The sequence below is a fragment of the Puntigrus tetrazona genome, unplaced genomic scaffold (assembly GCF_018831695.1).
Source record: "Puntigrus tetrazona isolate hp1 unplaced genomic scaffold, ASM1883169v1 S000000715, whole genome shotgun sequence".
Lineage (NCBI taxonomy): Eukaryota > Metazoa > Chordata > Actinopteri > Cypriniformes > Cyprinidae > Puntigrus > Puntigrus tetrazona.
The window spans coordinates 178,427-198,144 of NW_025048327.1; the positions used below are offsets into that span (position 1 = coordinate 178,427).

General features: G+C 37.7%; 1 protein-coding gene across 2 annotated transcripts in view; it reads left to right on the top strand.

Moving 5' to 3' along the window:
• Positions 1 to 19,718, top strand: part of LOC122335089 (voltage-gated potassium channel subunit beta-1-like) — an 82,941-nt gene that overhangs the window by 32,526 nt on the left and 30,697 nt on the right. For both annotated transcript variants that reach the window (XM_043232847.1, XM_043232848.1), the window contains exon 3: positions 236 to 261. In XM_043232847.1, the coding sequence (XP_043088782.1) occupies positions 236 to 261 (26 nt within the window). The remainder of the gene's footprint in view (positions 1 to 235; positions 262 to 19,718) is intronic.

The window sequence follows — 19,718 nt, forward strand, 5'->3', positions numbered from 1 at the left end:
CGTGGTTATTAGATCAAGACAATGCCAGCTCTCATTTTGCATGTTTCATAGACACACGTGGATGTGACTGACAGGCCAGCAGATCTGTCTCCTGTTGAAAATGTACGGCCCATCAGGAAAATGAGAATTAGACAATAATGGCTATGGACTGATGAGCAGCTGCTGCTGAAGTCTTGTATAAAGCAAAAAATCGGCAAGCAAAACTTCTTTAACTTCTTTCTGGGGTTAAGATTAGATTAAGACGGGATAGATTAGGGTTAGGTTTTTAGGTTATGTTTTTATTGCATTTGTATTAATACCATAAGCGATTATAGACGAGCGTTAAAAACATTACCGACCCCAATCATTTGAACGGTAGTGTAAAATCGTCTAACGTTGTATCCATTTTGGTCATTAGGGTTACCAATTTAACATGTGAATTTGTTACAAATAATACATTAAACAAATAGAGAAACAAAGAAATCTATTTAAACAACCAAATTGAAGCATTTAAATAAATAATTGCAAGCAAGCGGTGGTTTCAAAACAGCTGACCAACAGCAACTTCATTTAACTCATAACAATATCATTTAATGCAAGTCTTCAAAATTTACTTGAAAAAGCTAAACTATTTCTCACTTGTCCCAAGGATGTTCGTTAGGTCAAAAGCACACACATTAATGTTATATTAATCTTAATCAATTAACAACCAAGAGCTCTACCATTTCTTTCCAATACAATCATGCATTTTTGATGTTGCTTTACAGTCGAGGTTAAAATTAAAATGAATTACATTGCATGTTGGTATTTCTTGACTTCTCTTGCAGATTTTGGAATCCTTTGATGTTGTACTTTACATACTTCCAATTTCTAGATCAGATTTCTAATCAAAAATGCTTGTATGCATAAAGTCTGGGTTTATTTAACATCTGTTAACTGCAGCTTTCGTTTAGTCAACATTGCTTCATACTTCATCAAAAATCTGTCTCTGTTTTGTATTTTGGTGCAAACTGCTTGTCACTGGGGTCTTATTTTCTGCATGAGAGCTCAGAGTCACCTGACCTTCCACTGCAGCAGTGAGGCAAAGAAAATAAGAGGCGCCAAGACAAGCACCCATACTTGCATCAAGAGCCTAGCTGATGAATAAATAATTGAATGCACGCTCACATAGTGGAACCAAAGTATGCACACATACTTTAAGGATGGCGGATAATAGGATTGTGTTTAAAGATCGAGGCTAATCCTGCCGAAACTTGCCTATCATCACAAAACCCAAAGAAGTTTTGCAGCATGACAAAGCTCTTGATACAATACGTAGATCTTAATGATGCCTGTAACCTTTTTTAGACAACATTAACCATGTGTGAAGTCATAAATGAGTGCAAACATCTAAAGGAGAAAGCAAGTAGGCTGAAATATTTGGAACTGGTCTTAAGTTTAACTGTGATTCGATTAATAAAATCCTCAAACTAGCAGTTGTATTGATGTGTGTTGTCCTCTAGAGTTTTAAGTACAAACATACACCCTTCATCTATTAAAGTAGAAGATGAACTGGCTGGAGATAAATGAAAGACCCATAAGCAGGGGGGGTCATTTGTTGACTGTCATTTACAAAGTGTTAATGAAGAACATCTTGTTGCTTGTGGCCTCCAATGGCCCTGAAGCTAAAACCTTAAATTAGCCCTAGTAGTTTCCATGACAACATTTAGACTTTGAGGCGTCTCACTTTGTAATTTTACTGGTTAGTTGCACATTATTGCATTCTTCAAAAATAGAAATGTGTCTTGAAGGGAGAGTTCACCCAAAAATGGTAATTCATTTACTCAACTTCATGCCATTCTAAACATGATTTCTTTCTTCTGTGGAAATTTTGAAGAACGTTGATTACCAAATATTTGGTTACCATTGACTTTCAATCGGTAACTTCCGTGATTGACTTACATTTCATCCTTTTGGAGGAAGGGAAAAAGAAACAACAATCACTGTTCTTCAGCAAAAAGTCATTTAAAGTGCCCCTTTTGTGCCCTTTTTTAGGCTCTAAATGTTGTTTTGTAAGTCTCCTACAATAGGTTTACATGCATGTTTTCTCCAAACACGCTTTGAATATCACCAGCGATTCTCAAATGAATTTGCATTCATAGTTCACTGACAAGGCTTGTACTGTTAAAGGTGGGAATTTGTATCTAATAAAGAGTGTATTTTTTATCGTTATTTATTGAATATTCCAAACAATTGAAACCAAATTGAAAACACAGGTCACATTTCAGTTAGAATGTAAAAAAATGCAATCGCATTAAACACACGTACAGTGAAAGGCATTTAAGTTCTATGAGTCTGGACGGAGTCATGTGACTATGAGCAGTAGCATGTTTTTAAGGGGAAAGTCAGGGTTGCCAATTTGGCTTTCTGCCGCGGGTTGTTTTTTAGTCCATTTTTTTTTCAGTTAAAGCGATCACCCTTAGCATGGTTTTGACAGAGGGGAAATCTCCGGGAAAAACACGGTTGGGCTAGTTTTGAATAGCAGTTGGCTATTCGCAAACCTGGCAACCTGGAAAATTGCGTCAGGGGTATGGAATTCTGGTTTTGATTACTTATAGATCAATCGTCCAACCCTATGTCAGAGTCTTATTTAAAGAGTTTAGATCGGTTGTTTAGTGGTTAGGGTTAGTACTTGCGTCTTCTCCTATCTCTGACTCCTGATCCCAGCGTCGACAGCGCCGGCCGCCATCGCCTGTGCAGAATACAAAAATGAAATGAATTTAAAGCTATGGATGGTGACAGGATGCAGCCCTGGGTCTGATGGACATGTCTCTCACACCTCCTGGAGGTGATGGTGGGCTGTCATGTTCATCTCCCCACAGCACTGCCTGCCTCTCTTCATTATCTGCCCATTTGCTGTTGTCCTTAAACAAGCATTTCTGAGCTTCATTCCCTCACCTCAATGCGAAACCCCTCTGAAAATAGTTTCATGGAGTTTTTTGTTTAGACTAATGACTTTGTCTTTATCTAAACCTGTTACAGCGCAAAATGCAATCTTTCTTCAGGGTATGTTAGTAGAAAAACACGTGAAATATTGGCAAATAATTGGCCAGCTTTCTGGAATGCTTTTTCTGATAGGTAATTTGCAGTATTGTGTAGTCTAATGGCCGCTAAAATGTGTTTGACCTTAGCTCCCTGTCTTGGTTTATTTTGCGATAATGATTGTCTGACTGTTTGTTATCCCTTATATAGACATTCTAGTGAGCACCGGGCAATAAAACTTCCAAACTTGGTGACAACTGAGATTTAAAACATGTCGTAGAGTGAGAGTAGACAGTTCTGTCATAACTTTAAAACTTATATGGCCATTCCCGTTGTGTCGTCTGTTAGCACCATTATATTTCTGTTAAATCCCAAGCTGGCGAGGATTAATATTATTCCTTAAAACTGCTCTTCAGGGAGAATGATGAGCTGACTCCAAAAATCACGTTTCTTCCTCCTCTGTTTTTCGGATCCATGTGAAGAGGATCCAATTGTTGCTTCAATTGGTGGTTTTCCGTAGCAAACCTCTGACACTTTTATCAGTTCAAAATGAGTTAAATTAAGCAAATTAGTCAGATAAACTATGTACAGTAACTACGTACCGACTGAAGTGGTCTGAATTTGTGACGTGGGTCTCACACACCTTTCAAAGATGGCAGTGAGTTGTGAAACTTAACATCAATAATAACACTCCACACCTGCATTTGTACGCTCTTTTTAATTGTTTGAAAGACGTAAAACAGAATAAAAACTAAAATGATGGATGTAAACATCTCGGTTTTAATTTAAGTATAAGACAAAGGTTTTTTTTTTATAGCACATCCCACAAACCCACACAGGGTCTTTTATATTAGAGGTAAATGTTGGAGATTAAATCATTACACCTAAACAAGAAGTAAAATATGTGTCTTGTATAGTAATTTGAAAGGAGAAAAGAATGATATTTTAAGATCATTCAAAAAGTTATAATAAAGTTTTTTTAGACTGAAACTTTGCAATGTTGGCTGGTCACAATTTGATTATGTTGCAGTTTTTTTTGCTATAGTTGTGGCATTTCAAAGAAAAATAAAGAAATTGCTGCTGAAAAGAAGTTTTCTATGGTTATTTTGAAAGTAAATTATATATATATATATATATATATATATATATATATATATATATATATATATATATATATATATATAAAGCCTATAAATCAAGTAGAATTACCTCTGGAGGGGTAGTAATGTGAATAAAATGTGAAGTAATGACTGTTTCTGTAGCAAACCGCTACAAATGCATTTGGCATTAGTAAATGAATGAGAATGTGAGTGATATTATATAATTTTATCAAAGGCTTTGTAGTCCATCGACGCAACAGGCTACATGACAGCTTGAACACCGAAATTGAAAAATTGCGTTAGCATGAGTAATTACGCATTAAATAGAGCTGAGCCAGTGTGAAAGGTGAACAAAAGCTTTCTGTTTTTAGACTCCTGTCTGTCTGACAGATACCACACATTACTCTCTCCACCATCAGCAGGACTGAGGTTAGAGTGTTAATTACCTCTGAGAACACACACACACACACACACACACACACGCACTAAACCCAAGCTGAAGTGCCAGCATAAAGAACATGCTCGCTTCAGATTCAGCCAATCACAGAGCTTCAAACTCATCTGATAATCACCAACGTCAATGGTAGAGACAATTGAATACATCCACACACACACACACACACACACACGTTTTTCAAGTAGATTATGCAGAATGGAGATGCTCTTAGATAAGTTGACTTAATCACTATAATAGTTAAGCAATCAATAACAGAAAGTGAACTAACTCTTAGAGGAGGTGCATCCTTGGCACATAGCCGTGTATTACACTTTGTTCTCTCGTTCCCTTTTTCTCAGTCTACCATTAAAAGCATATATGCGCATACATACTGTCATTAAATGCATCTGACTCATACACTTATCATCCATACCTTCCCTCTTTTGTCCACCTCTTTTTTTCACAGACCAGAGAGAGCTTTCACACTGTCAGAATGATAAATACGTAATTGCATGCGTATAACATAACAACAGAAATAATTCATCTGCCAAACAGAGACGGTCATCTATAACTGAACTTAATTTTGCATAGGTCTTTGAAATGATAGAAACGATCTCTGAGGACGCATTGAACTGATCACAAATAAGGGTCAGAAGAGACAGAAAATGATCTTGATAGGATCGGTTTTCAGAAAAATACTAAGCAGCACATGTGTTGATGCGTTCAGCATTTATATTGAAAAACTGCATGTTAGCGATATCATCTGATACTGAAGATCCATGCATTACATATTAAAATTGAAAAGAGTAACTGTTTTTTTTTATTACATAAATGCAGTCTTGGTAAACAACAGACTTTACTGAAAAAATAGATAAATAAAACCATACAAAAATGTATATGTATACATACATAACTTATTTTAGAGTCTCTGGTTGGTTATTAGCATGCAAATTACTAGATTATTAGCCTTTTATTGGTAGTAATTAAGCATATATCAATGCCTTTTTCCTTATTCTACATGCTTAATCCTACCCAATGCCTAAACTTAACAACTACCTTTATTAAGAAGCAGAAAATTAGACATTTAGTATGTTAATAGTGAAAAAGTGTTACCGTAACGTCTATATATGTGGCTAATCAGTCATCTTTCTCCTCCTAAAAAAATGACAATGGTGACTTATCCTTACTTTTTATGAAAACAGAGATTGCGGTGAACTATTTGAGGGTTATTTTCCCTGAATCTTCCCCTTATGAACTTTTAAGTTTGTTACATAATTAACTTTCCCTCTGGTAAGCAGCGGCCCTGTCACGAGTGATAAAATTCTTCTGTCACAGACAGGCGATGCGTTTCTCTATCTCTCACCCGAGATCTCCCCGTTCCAGCGAAATCGCGAAATGAAAAGCACCCAAACACTCCGCGGTCACCGATTCGATATGCACGACGAGTCAGGAATTACTGTTATAAGCTGTTGATTACAGCGATGAAGTTATCCTTGATGCACCCGAGCGATGAATATCGCTGACTCTGAAGAAGAATATGGCTAACCTGTGTTTCCCAGTGTCCCAGATCTCCTTATTGAGAGTCAAGTAAGCGGTCTACACTCCACCTCATTTATTATAGACTATTTCCAGCACACTATTGGGGCACATTTGGCTTTAATACAATCCTAACAACAGATTATTTTACGCTGGACTAAGACACGCCGAATCCGTTGAAAAGGGTAGCGTTTTTATTGTCTAGAGTTAATAAAGCCCTGGAACCTAGTTGTCATCGTGCTGCGAGGCGGGTGAATAATGAATGATATCACTCTCGGTAGTGAACGTTTGCTGTTATCAGGTCTAAGTGTCTATTCAGCACCACTTCATTCATCTCAACACGTAGAAACAGCGCACTGGTAAATAATGCAGTTCCTGGAGGGGGGAATTTCATTTCTTTCTTTATTTATCTGTTTATTTATTTATTTTTCTGTCAAATGCTACCAAGACAAACAGGTTTTGTCAAGCCGTTGGGCTTCGGGCTCTGTTGCGCCCAACAAAAGCATGTTCGGCGCACGCAACACGCACGCGAGCTGATCCATTTTACATGCGCGCTAAATGAAAAAAAAGGAGAATATTTGGTTTGTTTAAATAATTACAACCGGATGAAAGCAGACTGGTTCTTTTGTCTGGATTACTGCGCACCGCAGTCATACTGCAGCTTTCAGGGAACGAAATACAAATTAGAAGTGAAACCCATTAAAAAATGCTAATTCTGTCATTATTTATCGCATTTAGTCGTGAATGAATTACATTTTTCCAAAAGAGACATTTAGCCCACTTTTCCCCAACACTGGTTTGGAACGACATATGATTTTTGATTACATTTTTGATTTTGGGGTGAAAAGTTAACATGCGTGATTAAATACTGTATTATTTCCTAAGTAAAAATTTACGGTAAAAAAACTGCAACTTGTACTTTTTACCGCAATTTTACTGCAAAAATATGGTTAGCGATAATATAATATTTTGTGAAATGCCCTTCTCTCGATTTCATTTAAATGGTAAACTAAGGAGCTGTGGACACTGAAGACTTGCCCGAGGTAAAGGAATTGCTACGTTACATTTTGTTTTCAAGCTGTTTTAATCGCGTCTTTCTGCGAGTGAAACACTGATAATAACGTGAGGCATAAGATGCTAATTCATATTTGTTTTGATGAAGGGATTATTGCATTCATATGCGTTCTGCGCTGCTGTCAGAACTGAAGCGTTTAAAAAGCAAGCTGTCCCGGTACATCAAAGAGCATTTATTGTCCGAATTTAATGAAAAAACAAGAAGAAACAGAAATTTAACATAGGGAATTCTGGTAATGTCAATTTACAGTTTTTATACATTATACATTTCCTTCCAAAAATGTTATTTTGCACTAAAATTACATGAAATTTTCATTACAGTTTTTCACTAAGAGAACTTACCATTAACCAGTAAATAGTAGTATTACTGTAGTATTATGTTTACAGTATTTTACCGTTAAAATCGCAACCATTTTTACAGTGACACGCTGTAGAAGAGGATTGTTTATACGGTCTATAAATCAACTTGACTTGTAAAGTAGCTAACATAAGTAACGTGAGTACTAATTACTCTGATCATTATGACAAATCATCGCAAGATAAGTCATCAATCTCTCCGCGAATGAAAAATGATAAACGTCTTTTGCCGAAAGCCATCATATCTCTTAATATTTAGCATCATGCAGTGTTTATGTGAGGGTACATGCTGTCCTCTCTGCGCCGTGACAGGCGGTCTAGGGTCCAAGGCTGACAGAATCTATTAAAGTGCGATTCAGAGGGTTCATCAACTTCCCCTCTCACTCCCGCTGCTGATTTATTATTGAGCCTTTTTTTTCTTCACCCCTTCCATTCCCCATCATACTCACAAAGTACAAAAATAATAAAGGGCAGAAATTCTGCTAGTTCTCATTATTTTTCCCTTCCTCCCCTAGATGAATCAGTGTGTGTGTGTGTGTGTGTGTGTGTGTGTGTGTGTGTGTGTGTGTGTGTGTGTGTGTTTGTGGATATTGTACTTTGGCAGCTGTACAGGCCTGTCACACTAGAATTGGCTTTTCCACAGATCTAACAGGCTATCAAATGGTATTTTTATGGATTTCTTTGCCTGAAGTGAAAAGCAACTCAAATGGGAATACTGAAGTGTGTATGAACTATGTTGTAAGATGAATAGCAAAAATTTTAATAGAATCCTCTCTGCTACTCCGGATACATGCACAATGTCACGGTTACATCCTAAACACTATGGAAAACAACTAGAATGCCTCCTCTTAAAGGTCCCATTTTGTACACCTTTTTGGTAGAAGAGATGATCGTGTGACTCTCCAAATTTTCCATGTGTGAAGTAAATGGGCAGAACAATTGGTCTGAATGGGACACTGAGGAAAATCACACGTAAGGATCGTCAGGATGCGCAGAATTACGAGTCAGTCCAGCGTGAAACAGCCTTGGAGTTGATACAGGTGATTGGTTCTCTCGTCAGAAGTCTTATTACGCTCCACAGGGCTTATTGCTCCCTCGCACAAAACTCGGACAACTGCATAACAAACTACTTACACGAGCAATGACATGGTAAAAAAATCTGAATCAGCATTGGCATGATTTAGTGCCATTTCAGCTTTTTTTTCTCTCTCTCTCTCTCTCTCTCTCTTTCAAGTGAAGCAGGCTCGACAAAAGACTTGTGTCAGACCCGCTGACAGCATGCAAACACAGTTGTTTTGTAGAGAAATGATCAGATGAGACAGTGTTGAGTGTTTGGATGTCTTTTGATTTCAGTTACCGTTCACACCCATCGGAAAAAATAGAAAGAGTTTCTGAAACAGAAAAAAAATTGGTTTCTCTCAGTCATCTTATAGCACAGGCCAGCCAAATGTGTCATCTATTTTCGAAAACATTATAATCACATGCCCCGTAATTAAAGAAGCTTGCTCAGCAGAACGAAACGCATCTCTCTTCACTCAAAGGAACAGATATCCAGCGCACCCACGTTGTTAGATTATACTTTTATACGATAAATCTTCTCACATCGCCTTTCTTTTCAAATTAACTTCAGGCGTTGTTGTTGTCTAAAAGGATTTCAGGTAGAAACCAAAAGAGAGAAGCGTCGGCGGCTGCTGCAACGTTCATCTGTTGGGGAAAGATTTACATAATCTGTTTTTCAAAGGGCTTTGTTCATTTTCCAAGATTCTTGAACAGAACCTTCCCAGATATTTACATATCACAGTGCTGCTTCATAAAATACGTCTTTGAATCAAACGTTGTTGGAACAATAAATTGCGGGTACTGTAATGCCATGTTGCGAGGGCTTTATGATCTATTTGTGTGTTTTACAGAGGGAGTCGGTGATTATCACCAAGACCTTTGGAAGCTTTTTGCTACAAATCACGTTCCTTTTTCTTGGAGATGTCTCCAGCGCAGATGAGCATTTGTCATTCCATTTATATAATTACCATACCAGTGTAATGATAAATTGTTTCACGCCATTAGTAGGATTAAATGTAGCTCTCTTGTAGTTTGTTTAGATTTTTTTTTAAATGTTTTCCACGCTCAGAAATGCTTACTGAAAGTTCACTGAGAAACCCATAAATGGTTCTCCTATGGTGCTGCAGTTTTAATTTTAAGAGTGCATAGCTTGGACTTTACTTTAGAGCATCACTTTTGGACCGTTATCTTTGGGGTACCACAGCAGAAGCCAGGAAGAGCTTTGTCTGCAAAACGGCATCATCAATCACTTTTTTTTTTTAAACCGAACTTATCCACCAGAGAGCAGGATAACAGTATAGTCCTCATTTGCCCAGAATGGAAATCTGTGTGATGGAAAGCAATGGGAAAAAAAGGACTACTGAAGATAGGACGTCTTCCACCTGTTGTTGATTTATTTAGTTAGTCACTTGGTCCCCTAGAGGCAAGTTACAATAAGGAGTGTGTCATGATGGTGTCATGATTTTACACTTTTGACAAATAATCTTCCTTAGGTGCGATATCATTGCATGAATACAATTTTTTATTTATTTAGTTTTTGTTTGTTTGCACTTGCCTTTAAAATCTTTCTCGTTTTCGGCCCACAAAACGGCATCGTCATGTAAATGAACAGACACAACAAAAGTAAAAACATCGCAGTGGCCCCTCGGTTGACTTTTTTTAAAAGGAGCAAGAGAAAGAAGATTAGAAAACGTTTTATTCGCGAATACTCTTAGATACGCGGATGAGTCAGGCTCATTTCTTCACAAACCGATCTCTTTCTCCAAGTTCTTATACTTTCATTGAGTGTAACGAAATGACCAGCGTGCGATGCTTTAAGCAGTCACTCAATCAGACACCCACACAAGGTGCTGAAGTCTCGCCGGAAGCTAACGCTAAGCGGATGCTTGAATCCCCACGCTAAAGCCAGTGGAGTTTTTTTTTTTTTTCCTCTGCCCACTCGCACCAACGTTGCTTGGCGACCTTCTTTCTCTCTCTTGCTCTGTCCAGCTCAGAGTGTAATTATGATTGTAAGTACGTATTAGCGTGGCTGCTCTGCACCCATGCGAGAGTTTGATGTGCGTATGTGTTCGTATGTGAGTGTGAGTTTGAACTCGGGAACCGTCCTCTGACTCAGTCTCGCGCAGAAGGGGAAGGAATAATCACAGGGTAACTGCATCCTGGCATCATGGGGAGGGAAACGGCTCAGCTCAACATGTGAAGGTGTAAATGAGACCCAAGAGAAATAACACCTCGCTTGCAGATTAATGCATGCCAACTCGTTTCTTCTGTAAGGACATTGTACATAGCACAAGACTGGAGTACAGCTGTTCTTTAGATCTTTGAGGGGACCTTTATTTTTTAGGCTGGCGTAGCGTCACGTTTAAAGATGCATAAATGGACCGTTTCAGCAAAGCCCCACTGTAATTTGCATTGAATCGTGTAAATGTAAGTTTGTAGTATCGCTTTTATCTGTTTGAAGGTTCTTGATGGGCTCAGTTCAGCAGAGGTACGAGTGAGAGGTCATTCATACAGAATGAGATGTGGGCAGTCAAATGAGAAAAATTCACAAGGTCTCAAGACATGTTTTTTAACATTTTTAACTTCTCTAACCTGCGCACTGCATTTTGAGAACTCTTGTATACTGTGCAAGACGCTGCAAAAGATGTAAGATTTGAGCACAAAGATGTCCTTCTGGTGTGTTTACATAGAAAAACAGTGGAAAAGTGGAATGAATTTTTTTTTTCTTCTCTCTATCTCTCTCCATTCAGTCAGCAGTTTTGGTTGGACAGTTGGTTGAAGACACTAATATGATTATGGATTAGTAGATGATAGTATTTTAAATAATTAGCATAACACTTCACCTTGACTAAAAAAAATATATATTTTTATTATTATTCTGAACAGGGATCAGATACACTTATTTATTTATTCGTTTGTATGTCTCTGAAATTGAAGCAAAAAGTTTTTTCATTTTTTGGAAATTCGGTTCCTAAATGTTTTTTCAAGTTGAAAAGCAAACCAAATACAGATCTGCAAACACAATCTATATTTTAATGTAATGAAGTGTAAATCAAAAAGATTTCAGTCCCAAAAACTCACAGGCAAAAGGCATAAAAAGTTTTGATAACTTTAAATTTTGATGGTCCCTTAAGAACATTCTGTTGACAATAAGTAACCTACATGTCAACTAACTTTCATATAGTATAAGTAGTGTAATTAGACTGTCTGATTATTATTTGCTAACTCTTTATTGTTATGATCTACCAACATTCTACTGACTCTAGGTAGCTTTTCAAGAACGTCAGAAATGTCAAATTATTCTAACCCTAACCCTACCAGTCTACTAGTACTCTACTAACAGAATGTTCATAAGGAACCATCAAAACAAAGTGAAACCAAAGTTTCAGGTTTTTGGCTGAAAATGCAGTCATGTAAACCGTCCCACAGATCTGAAATATCAGTTTCTGAAATGCAGTGGAAATGCCAGTGTAGAACGAGGATTGTCTAAAATACAATTTTAAAACAAATGGGTCCTGAAACAGTGGCATTTACGTATTGCTGCTCATTTAGTCAAACTATGTAAAACTTGTTTGACTGAAATTCGGAAACTGTTCATTGAACATTATTAGGCTGCTATGGCCTCAGTTACCGTGTCTCTTGCCTATTTACCAATACTTACACTATGAATTTAAATAAGATCACTCTGAACACATATACCCATTGAACAAAACTTGTCTACTTTAGATTTTGCAAAGCAACCTATTTAGTCTTCAGTTGACCTTTTATATACTAGATTACATCAGTCAGATCTCTTGACTCCAGGAGCCCATAGCTACAGTTTTTATTGCATACAGCTCAAGCTGTGGAAGTAGGTGATTTGCTCCTGATTTATGCAGATTACTCCCTCTTCTGTTGAGCAGAGCACAAGGCAAAGCTTTGTTCAGTGTGGCAGGCAAGCGCAACTGTTTTCTCTCTGCATTGCAATAAGATCCATTCAGTCATGATTCCAGACTCAGTCTGTCATAACTCCAGGTATCAATATCACATATAATATTCTTTCCTCATGAGATGATTCTCGTTTCCCTCTGCTGGGCGGATCATCTGCAATGTTTCATGCATCTTATTATACCCCTCTGCATTTTGGTGTCCATTAAACATGCAGCCCAGCATCCCAGACTTTTATCTGCATCAGACTAAGAAGGAAAAGGCCCGCTGTCAATCAGCTTGATTTATGTGCGCTAGCCTGGCAAGGAGGCACTAGATGCGTAAGATCTACCCTATTGAGCATCTGGCAGTAGATATTTCTTTCTCATCTGCTGCAGAGTAAATATATCCAGACATTAGAAGTTTAATTTTGCAGCATTCGCTGTGTTTTTTAGGCGGTTCTTTGAGTCGTTGTATAATGAAGTTTTGATTGCCCCGTGACACTCAAATCATTTTTGTTTACCGAAGCCTCTAAAGAAATGAATTAAAGTTCTGTTTTAAATAACCCAAGTGCCAGATTTCATTAAGCAGAGTGTCATACAACAGCTTATTTTTAACTTCAGATTTCATTCACTGCTTTATTGTGACAGGAAGCAAAGCCAGTAAAAGAACTTTGTGTGAATGAGGGCATAGATATTGCATCTTTTTTTTTTTTTCTGAAATTGATTGTGACGGCTGACCTTTGAGTGGACTTTATTAAATCAAGAGGCACAATTTTTGTGTGGTATTTTGTTTTTCAAGGGTGCAGGGGCTCCAAAAATATTAGAAAATGTAAGCAGCACGTATAATACATTTCACCGCGTCATTAATAAAATATCATGCCATTTTGCATCGCTCTCCTGTTTTATTTTATTGTATTATATTTTTTTTCAGCTGTCTAGTGTGTTTCACAATTTTCTGAATTTGTATCCAATATCAAAAAATGTCATGCAGTGACGTAAAATTACATTTTAAAGTATAATACAACAATTTCCATGGTAGTAATATCTGTAGTGTGTTTTGTGTGTTTGCACGTGAGAGAAGCAGGCAGTTTTGTAATGATAACAGATGGGTTCTCCCCTGACATATCAGAATACTGGCAAAGTCAAACCAGCCAAACGCTGCTGTATATGCCTCTTACCATGTCCCTTTTTCCCTCTCTCACCCTCTCCTTTCATTTGCTGTGTTTTATGGAATTCCTGCCGTTGCAGCTTAAATACAGTGGGGAGAAAGTGATTTGCCTTTAATTTCATTTGATACTTTTGCCCACTTACAAATAAATGATCAGCCTATAACCTTAATAGTAGGTTTATTTTAACAGTGAATAAAATCCCAAAAAAAAGTTATGAAATTGATTTGCATTTTAATGAGTCAATAAGCATTTGACCCCTTTGCAAACTTAATACGCCAAAACCCCTGTTGTCGATAACAAAGGTCAGATGTTTCTTGTCATTGGCCACCAGGTATGCACACATCTCAGGAGGCATTTTATCCTCTTTGCGGATCCTCTCCAAGTCATTAAAGTTTCGATGTTGACATTTGGCAACTCAAACCTTCAGCTCCCTCCACAGATTTTTTTATACGATTACGGTCTGGAGATTGGCTAGCCCACTCAAGGACTTTCTTGAGACTCCTTTGTTACCTTGGCCTTGTCTTTTGAGTGATCGTCATGCAGGAACACCCATCCATGACTGAGGGATTCTCACCCAAGATCTGACAGTACATGGCCCCGTCCATCATACCTTTTTTTGCGGTGCAGTTGTCCTGTCCCCTTAGCATTAAAACACCCACAAATCATAATGTTTCCACCTACATGGTGTTGTTGGGGACATAGGCAGCTTTCATCCTCCTCCAAACATGGAAAGAGCTTTATTTTGCTCTCATCTGACCACAACGCTTTCACCCAGTTCTCTTCTGAATCATTCAGTTGTTCAGTGGCAAAATTCAAATGGGCTTTCTTGAGCAGGGGGACCTTGTGGGTGCTGCCGGATTTCAGACCTTCACGGTGTAGGCTGTTACCAATCGTTTATTTGGTGACTACGGTTCCAGCTGCCTTGATGACATCCTCCCATGTAGTTCTGGTCTGATTCCTCACCGTTCTCGTGATCACTAAAACGCCACGAGGTGAGATCTTGCATGAAGCGCCAGACCGAAAGAGATTTACAGTTCTTTCGTGTTTCTTCCATTTACGAAGGATCACACCAACTTCTCACCAAGCTGCTTGCAGAGGGTCTTGTAGCCCATTCCAGCCTTGTGTAGGTCTTCGATCATGACATCCTCGGACAGCTCTTTGGTCTTGGCCATAGTGTAGAGGTTGGAATCTGATTAATTGATTGCTTCTATGGACAAGTGTTATTTCTTCTGGTAATAAACTGATATTAAGAGCACTTCTCGTAATAAGTGTTCCTAATCTCAGCTCCTGACCTGTATAAAACACACCTAGGAGATCAAATATTCGAATTTGACTCATTAAAATGCAAATCAATTTATAACTTTTTAAACCTACCATTAAAATCATATACTGATATTTTCTTTGTCAGTGCACAAATGTACAAAATCAGCAATTTCTTCACTGTAGTAACTATGTTCTCTCTCACACATCAAATACGTTCTGTATCTGTAACATGAAATAATGTTTCACGTGCACAGGGACTTCTTTCCTAATTAGGCCCGTAGTGGTCAAAGATGCACGTCTGAAGAGATTCTCTAAGTATAGCACGCGGTGACTGTAACCTTCATGAAATACCGTTCCAATTCCTCGTGCACATCCGTTTCATGAATAACACACATGGATCCAACACACCAGAAAATAATATGTAGCCTGAGATTACAGAAATAATTTGAGGACAGCAAAACTGCAGAAGTAAGACAAACTGTATTGCAAGAACTCAGGCTGACCCTGAAAAGCCAATGATAAACATCATATGAACCCAACTAGGGCTCAGGTGTGTTGCTCTGAAAAAAAAGCAAGTGCATATAAACATACAAACAGATGCTGTGGCACGTAAGCACGCTTATATGCACATGTGCTTCCAGATGATGCACCTGGGGTCTCAGAATCACCAGAGGTCAGGATCTCATTGACCCAAATCACATCTCCACTTTACACCATCATATTATACCGCATTACTTTATTATGACAGATATAAAGACAATGGGTGAGATAAGTGTTCTCTGGTTATTGCTCCATGAATACTGCATGAGTCTGATTCACTCTGTTCTTCTCAGATTATGGGCTATGTTCTGTAAAGTAATCATGACAGTTCAGCATCCAACTTCATTCTACACCGTCTACATTCACACACACGCACACACACACACACACACACAGCCTCATCAGAAAAGCAGCAGGGAGATCATGGTTACAGTAAACTCCTTGAACTGGCTGTGGTTGTAGTAATGAGTGTATCTGGGTCTCTGCCTGCAGTAAAAGTCTTTGATTTTGTTTGGGGCAGGAAGGCAGAGCGTCTCAGTGGAAAGAATACAGAAACAAAACAAAACAAATATTTAAAATATATGACACCGCATAGTGTAGAAATCGCTGATTTGACAGTGTCTAAAAGTGACACTAGCAGTTGGAGATACAGCTGGGTTGGAGATACAGTGATGATTTATTTTTTGTAGGACAACCTGGAAGTTAGCACGCCCTGGATTGTTGCAGAAAATATAAAAATGTGCTCCGTTTCGTTTAGACGCATTTTGTTCATCACGGCAATCTTCACAAAGTAGCACTGCATTTTTAAATTTCGAAGCCTTAATGTCATATGTCGTAATGTCACGATTGTTCACATGACTTCCACGTCACCACCATTAAGTTTCCGGCATCTTTTTTAGTCTTTAAAAAAGATAGAATAGTTAGGATAGTTTGCAGGAGCATGATTTTAAACACGATGAGGCTTTGAAAATGGACTAGTTAATATTTGTATACGTTTTGGTGTGATGTTTAATGTCCCCGATAACCTCTGTAGTAGGGCTGTCAAAAAAACCCAAAAAAAAAACCACAATCGAATAATCTAATTTAACTGACCAGTCAGTGTCCTTTATTTCGAATCGCTGTGCTATTAAATACTTTCTGATGCTGTTTGACATAAGAACAATACATCTGCTTTACTCCCTTAATTATTCATTCGAGAAACATGTCAAGAGATCAGTGCGAGTCTGCTGAAAGGAACCGCTGGTGCAGTAACTCCTTCAGTCCCCCCAGAGCCACAGGCCGGACAGCCCTCCGGAGCGCCTTTAAAGAGCATGATTATGATGATTAATTGCATCGTTTAAACTCAGTCTACTGATTTACGCGCCTCTATCTCACTGTCAGGTTTAAACATCCTCACTTTAACTTGATACTAACCTAGATGTATTGTTGGGTTTGATACTGTCAGTCTAGATTGTAGATGTACACAGAGAATTATACATTACACGCTGTCCCCTACAACACAGGACTCCTCTTCTTGAGCTGTGCCATTGTTGCGGTCATGCTCCTCTGTTTTTCTGCAGTGCGCAATGCTCCATTTGTCTTTGGTGCAGCTTATTTTGAGCAGCTCCTTTAATGTAATCTTAAACGTCTTTCTCAATCTGACTGGAACCCAATCATTTGTTTTTGGTCCTCTCACTTTTTCAATGATAGATAGCTTTCTTCCGCAGTGCTGTCAGTTACAAAATACAAATTTACCTCAGAGGCTTAAACACTTCACAACCACACGTGTATGGGTATATAAATATGTATATATACATAAATATAATATTTGTAATGTGATTAATCATGATTAATTGTTGGACAGCATTCTATTGCAATATTGCATATACTTTTTTTTTACACCAATGATAATCAGTCTAGGTTATTAAATTCTGTAACAGTTGCTTTTCATGATATCTATGCTCCTAAACTAGTATTATATTAACGTACCGAAGACAAAGGAAACCTTTGATGAATGACTTTCTGTTACCAAGATTTAGTATCAGCCCATAGAATTTTTTCCTTTTTTTTTTCTGTAAAGAATGTAATTTTCAACAAACTTCCACAACAAACATTTGGTCCTTTTTTGCGTACAAGTATAAGCCTTTAGTCACGTTACTGTTTCTGCTTCTTTCTACCTTGGTCAGGGTCTGGAAAAGGGGATTGCTCTGTTTCCTCGGTCGCACTCTTCAACTTAACGTTGTTACGAACCGTCACAAGTTGACAGATGGATATGTGATATAAATAAACAACATTGTATATGTTTTATTTTTAAGTCTGAAGATGTAAATTGTCTTAATGTTTTGGTTTATTGACATTCATTCTATATTGTTATGGTGGACTAGATGGGCGTGTCTTTGTCTTTGTTTTGCGTTGTGTTTGTGCTAGTTTGTATGTTTACCAGTTTAGTAAGTGCTTTGTGACAACATATGGTTTGTTTTATGACTTAAATGATATATTAATTGTTTCAGCTTTTATTGTTATTGAATAAGTTTGATCTTAATATAGTTATTAAATGACTGTGATCTCGTTACATCTTACTGTTGTTCTTGATCTTTACTTATTCAGTGTGTGTGCTATATGATATGGTGATGATATATGGTCTTCTTCTTCTGCTTTATGAACTGGTTTACATTCATAAAGTTCATAATTGGCGATGTTCACATTCTTTTGAGATTCTGCTGAGCCTGGTTGATCTGATGTTGTTGTTTGGGCAGTGAAGGTGACGACGCGTCGACGTGTTGCGAACTCTGCTGTAATCGTGTATATCGTCTCCCAACACATGGCGTCTTTGTATTCGTAAAGGCGTATTGTCTTTGATATAGTTACCTTTGTTCTTGTGATTTTTATTATTTTCTGGTCTTGCGTTGTGAATTATGATGCTGGATGTTAGCCATATGTTGAATGTTTTGTAACTGATTCATTTTCTTATATTATTACATTTTATTAGATGGTAACTTTTATAGACTGTACGTTTATTTGATCGTTGGATCGTCATTGTTTGTTTGTTTGTTGGCGTCAGGCACGGGCGTGTGGCGATTAAGTCGTGTTTGAAAATAACACCATTCTGATCTCCATGTTTGGAGCTGAAGGACATATTAAATGAATCTCATTATCGATGTTTTGTTTATATCTGTTTATATGCTGATAACATTCTCTCAGACCTTCTTCTGATCTGTGTGATTGTGGTATCTTTCTGATATCAGTGATAAATGATATATTATGAAAAGTAACATTTACTATGCTATCTTTTTTATGTATTGACTAATGGATAGTGACAGATGTTTTGATTCTTTCTGTTCTGATTTTCATAATCTGGCGTATGCTGATATGTTTCGATCTTATGACCTGCTGCTGCACCTTAGTCAGTTGTGTTGTGGGGACTGGGACGAACGTGTGTGAGTATGACATGATTTCTTAAACGGACCTCTGACTGATTGGGCAATGGCTTTGGTGCGCTCTAGTAACAAAATCTTTGACAGCTATAGACTATCTTTACGTCATTTCTTTACTAATACCAAGATTGATTTTTATTATTTGTTGACAGTTGGACCAAAATGAACTGTAACAGTTGGAATATGGTGACTTTGTTGTGGACGACGTTTGCATTGACGGGCGTTGTTTGTCTGGTAGGCTGTGGATGATCTTTACCTGATGGTTTGTGTAATTCGTTTTGCGTTTTATGTGACGACGTGTTCTGTGTGTTGTAGATGAGCGGTGTTGTTAACTGTGTTCTCCCAGACAACTACCTCTGTCAACTCCGACTATCATCTTCGTCCAGCGAATTCTATTCTTGTCGCATTGACTCTTCTGGCATCCCTCACGAAAAAGAGGATTATTCAAGTGTGCTAATAGTATGCTTTTGAAATAAAAATAGGAAAGTATACTTTTGGCCTACTTTTTATGTACTTCTCAGAAATGGGCTTTATGTGCTTCACCAAAATATACTTAAAATTACATTTAAGTATACTTTACTTTAAAAGTCGAGATATATTCGAGCTATAATTGTGCTCCTAGAATTCATGTTTTCATTGTTGCACTAGTACTAATCTTCTGTACAGAATCAACTAGTACACATAATTAAAGTGCTATATTTTCGGGCACTAACTTTGTACTTGAATATGACATTAAATGCACTTTTATCATTCTATCTTTGTTTTTAAAAGTGCATCTAGTTGCCACTTGTAATTCATAATTTGTAGCATAAACTGCTTTGACTTGCAACTGTCAAAAGCTCTGTGAAGATACACAGTTTAAA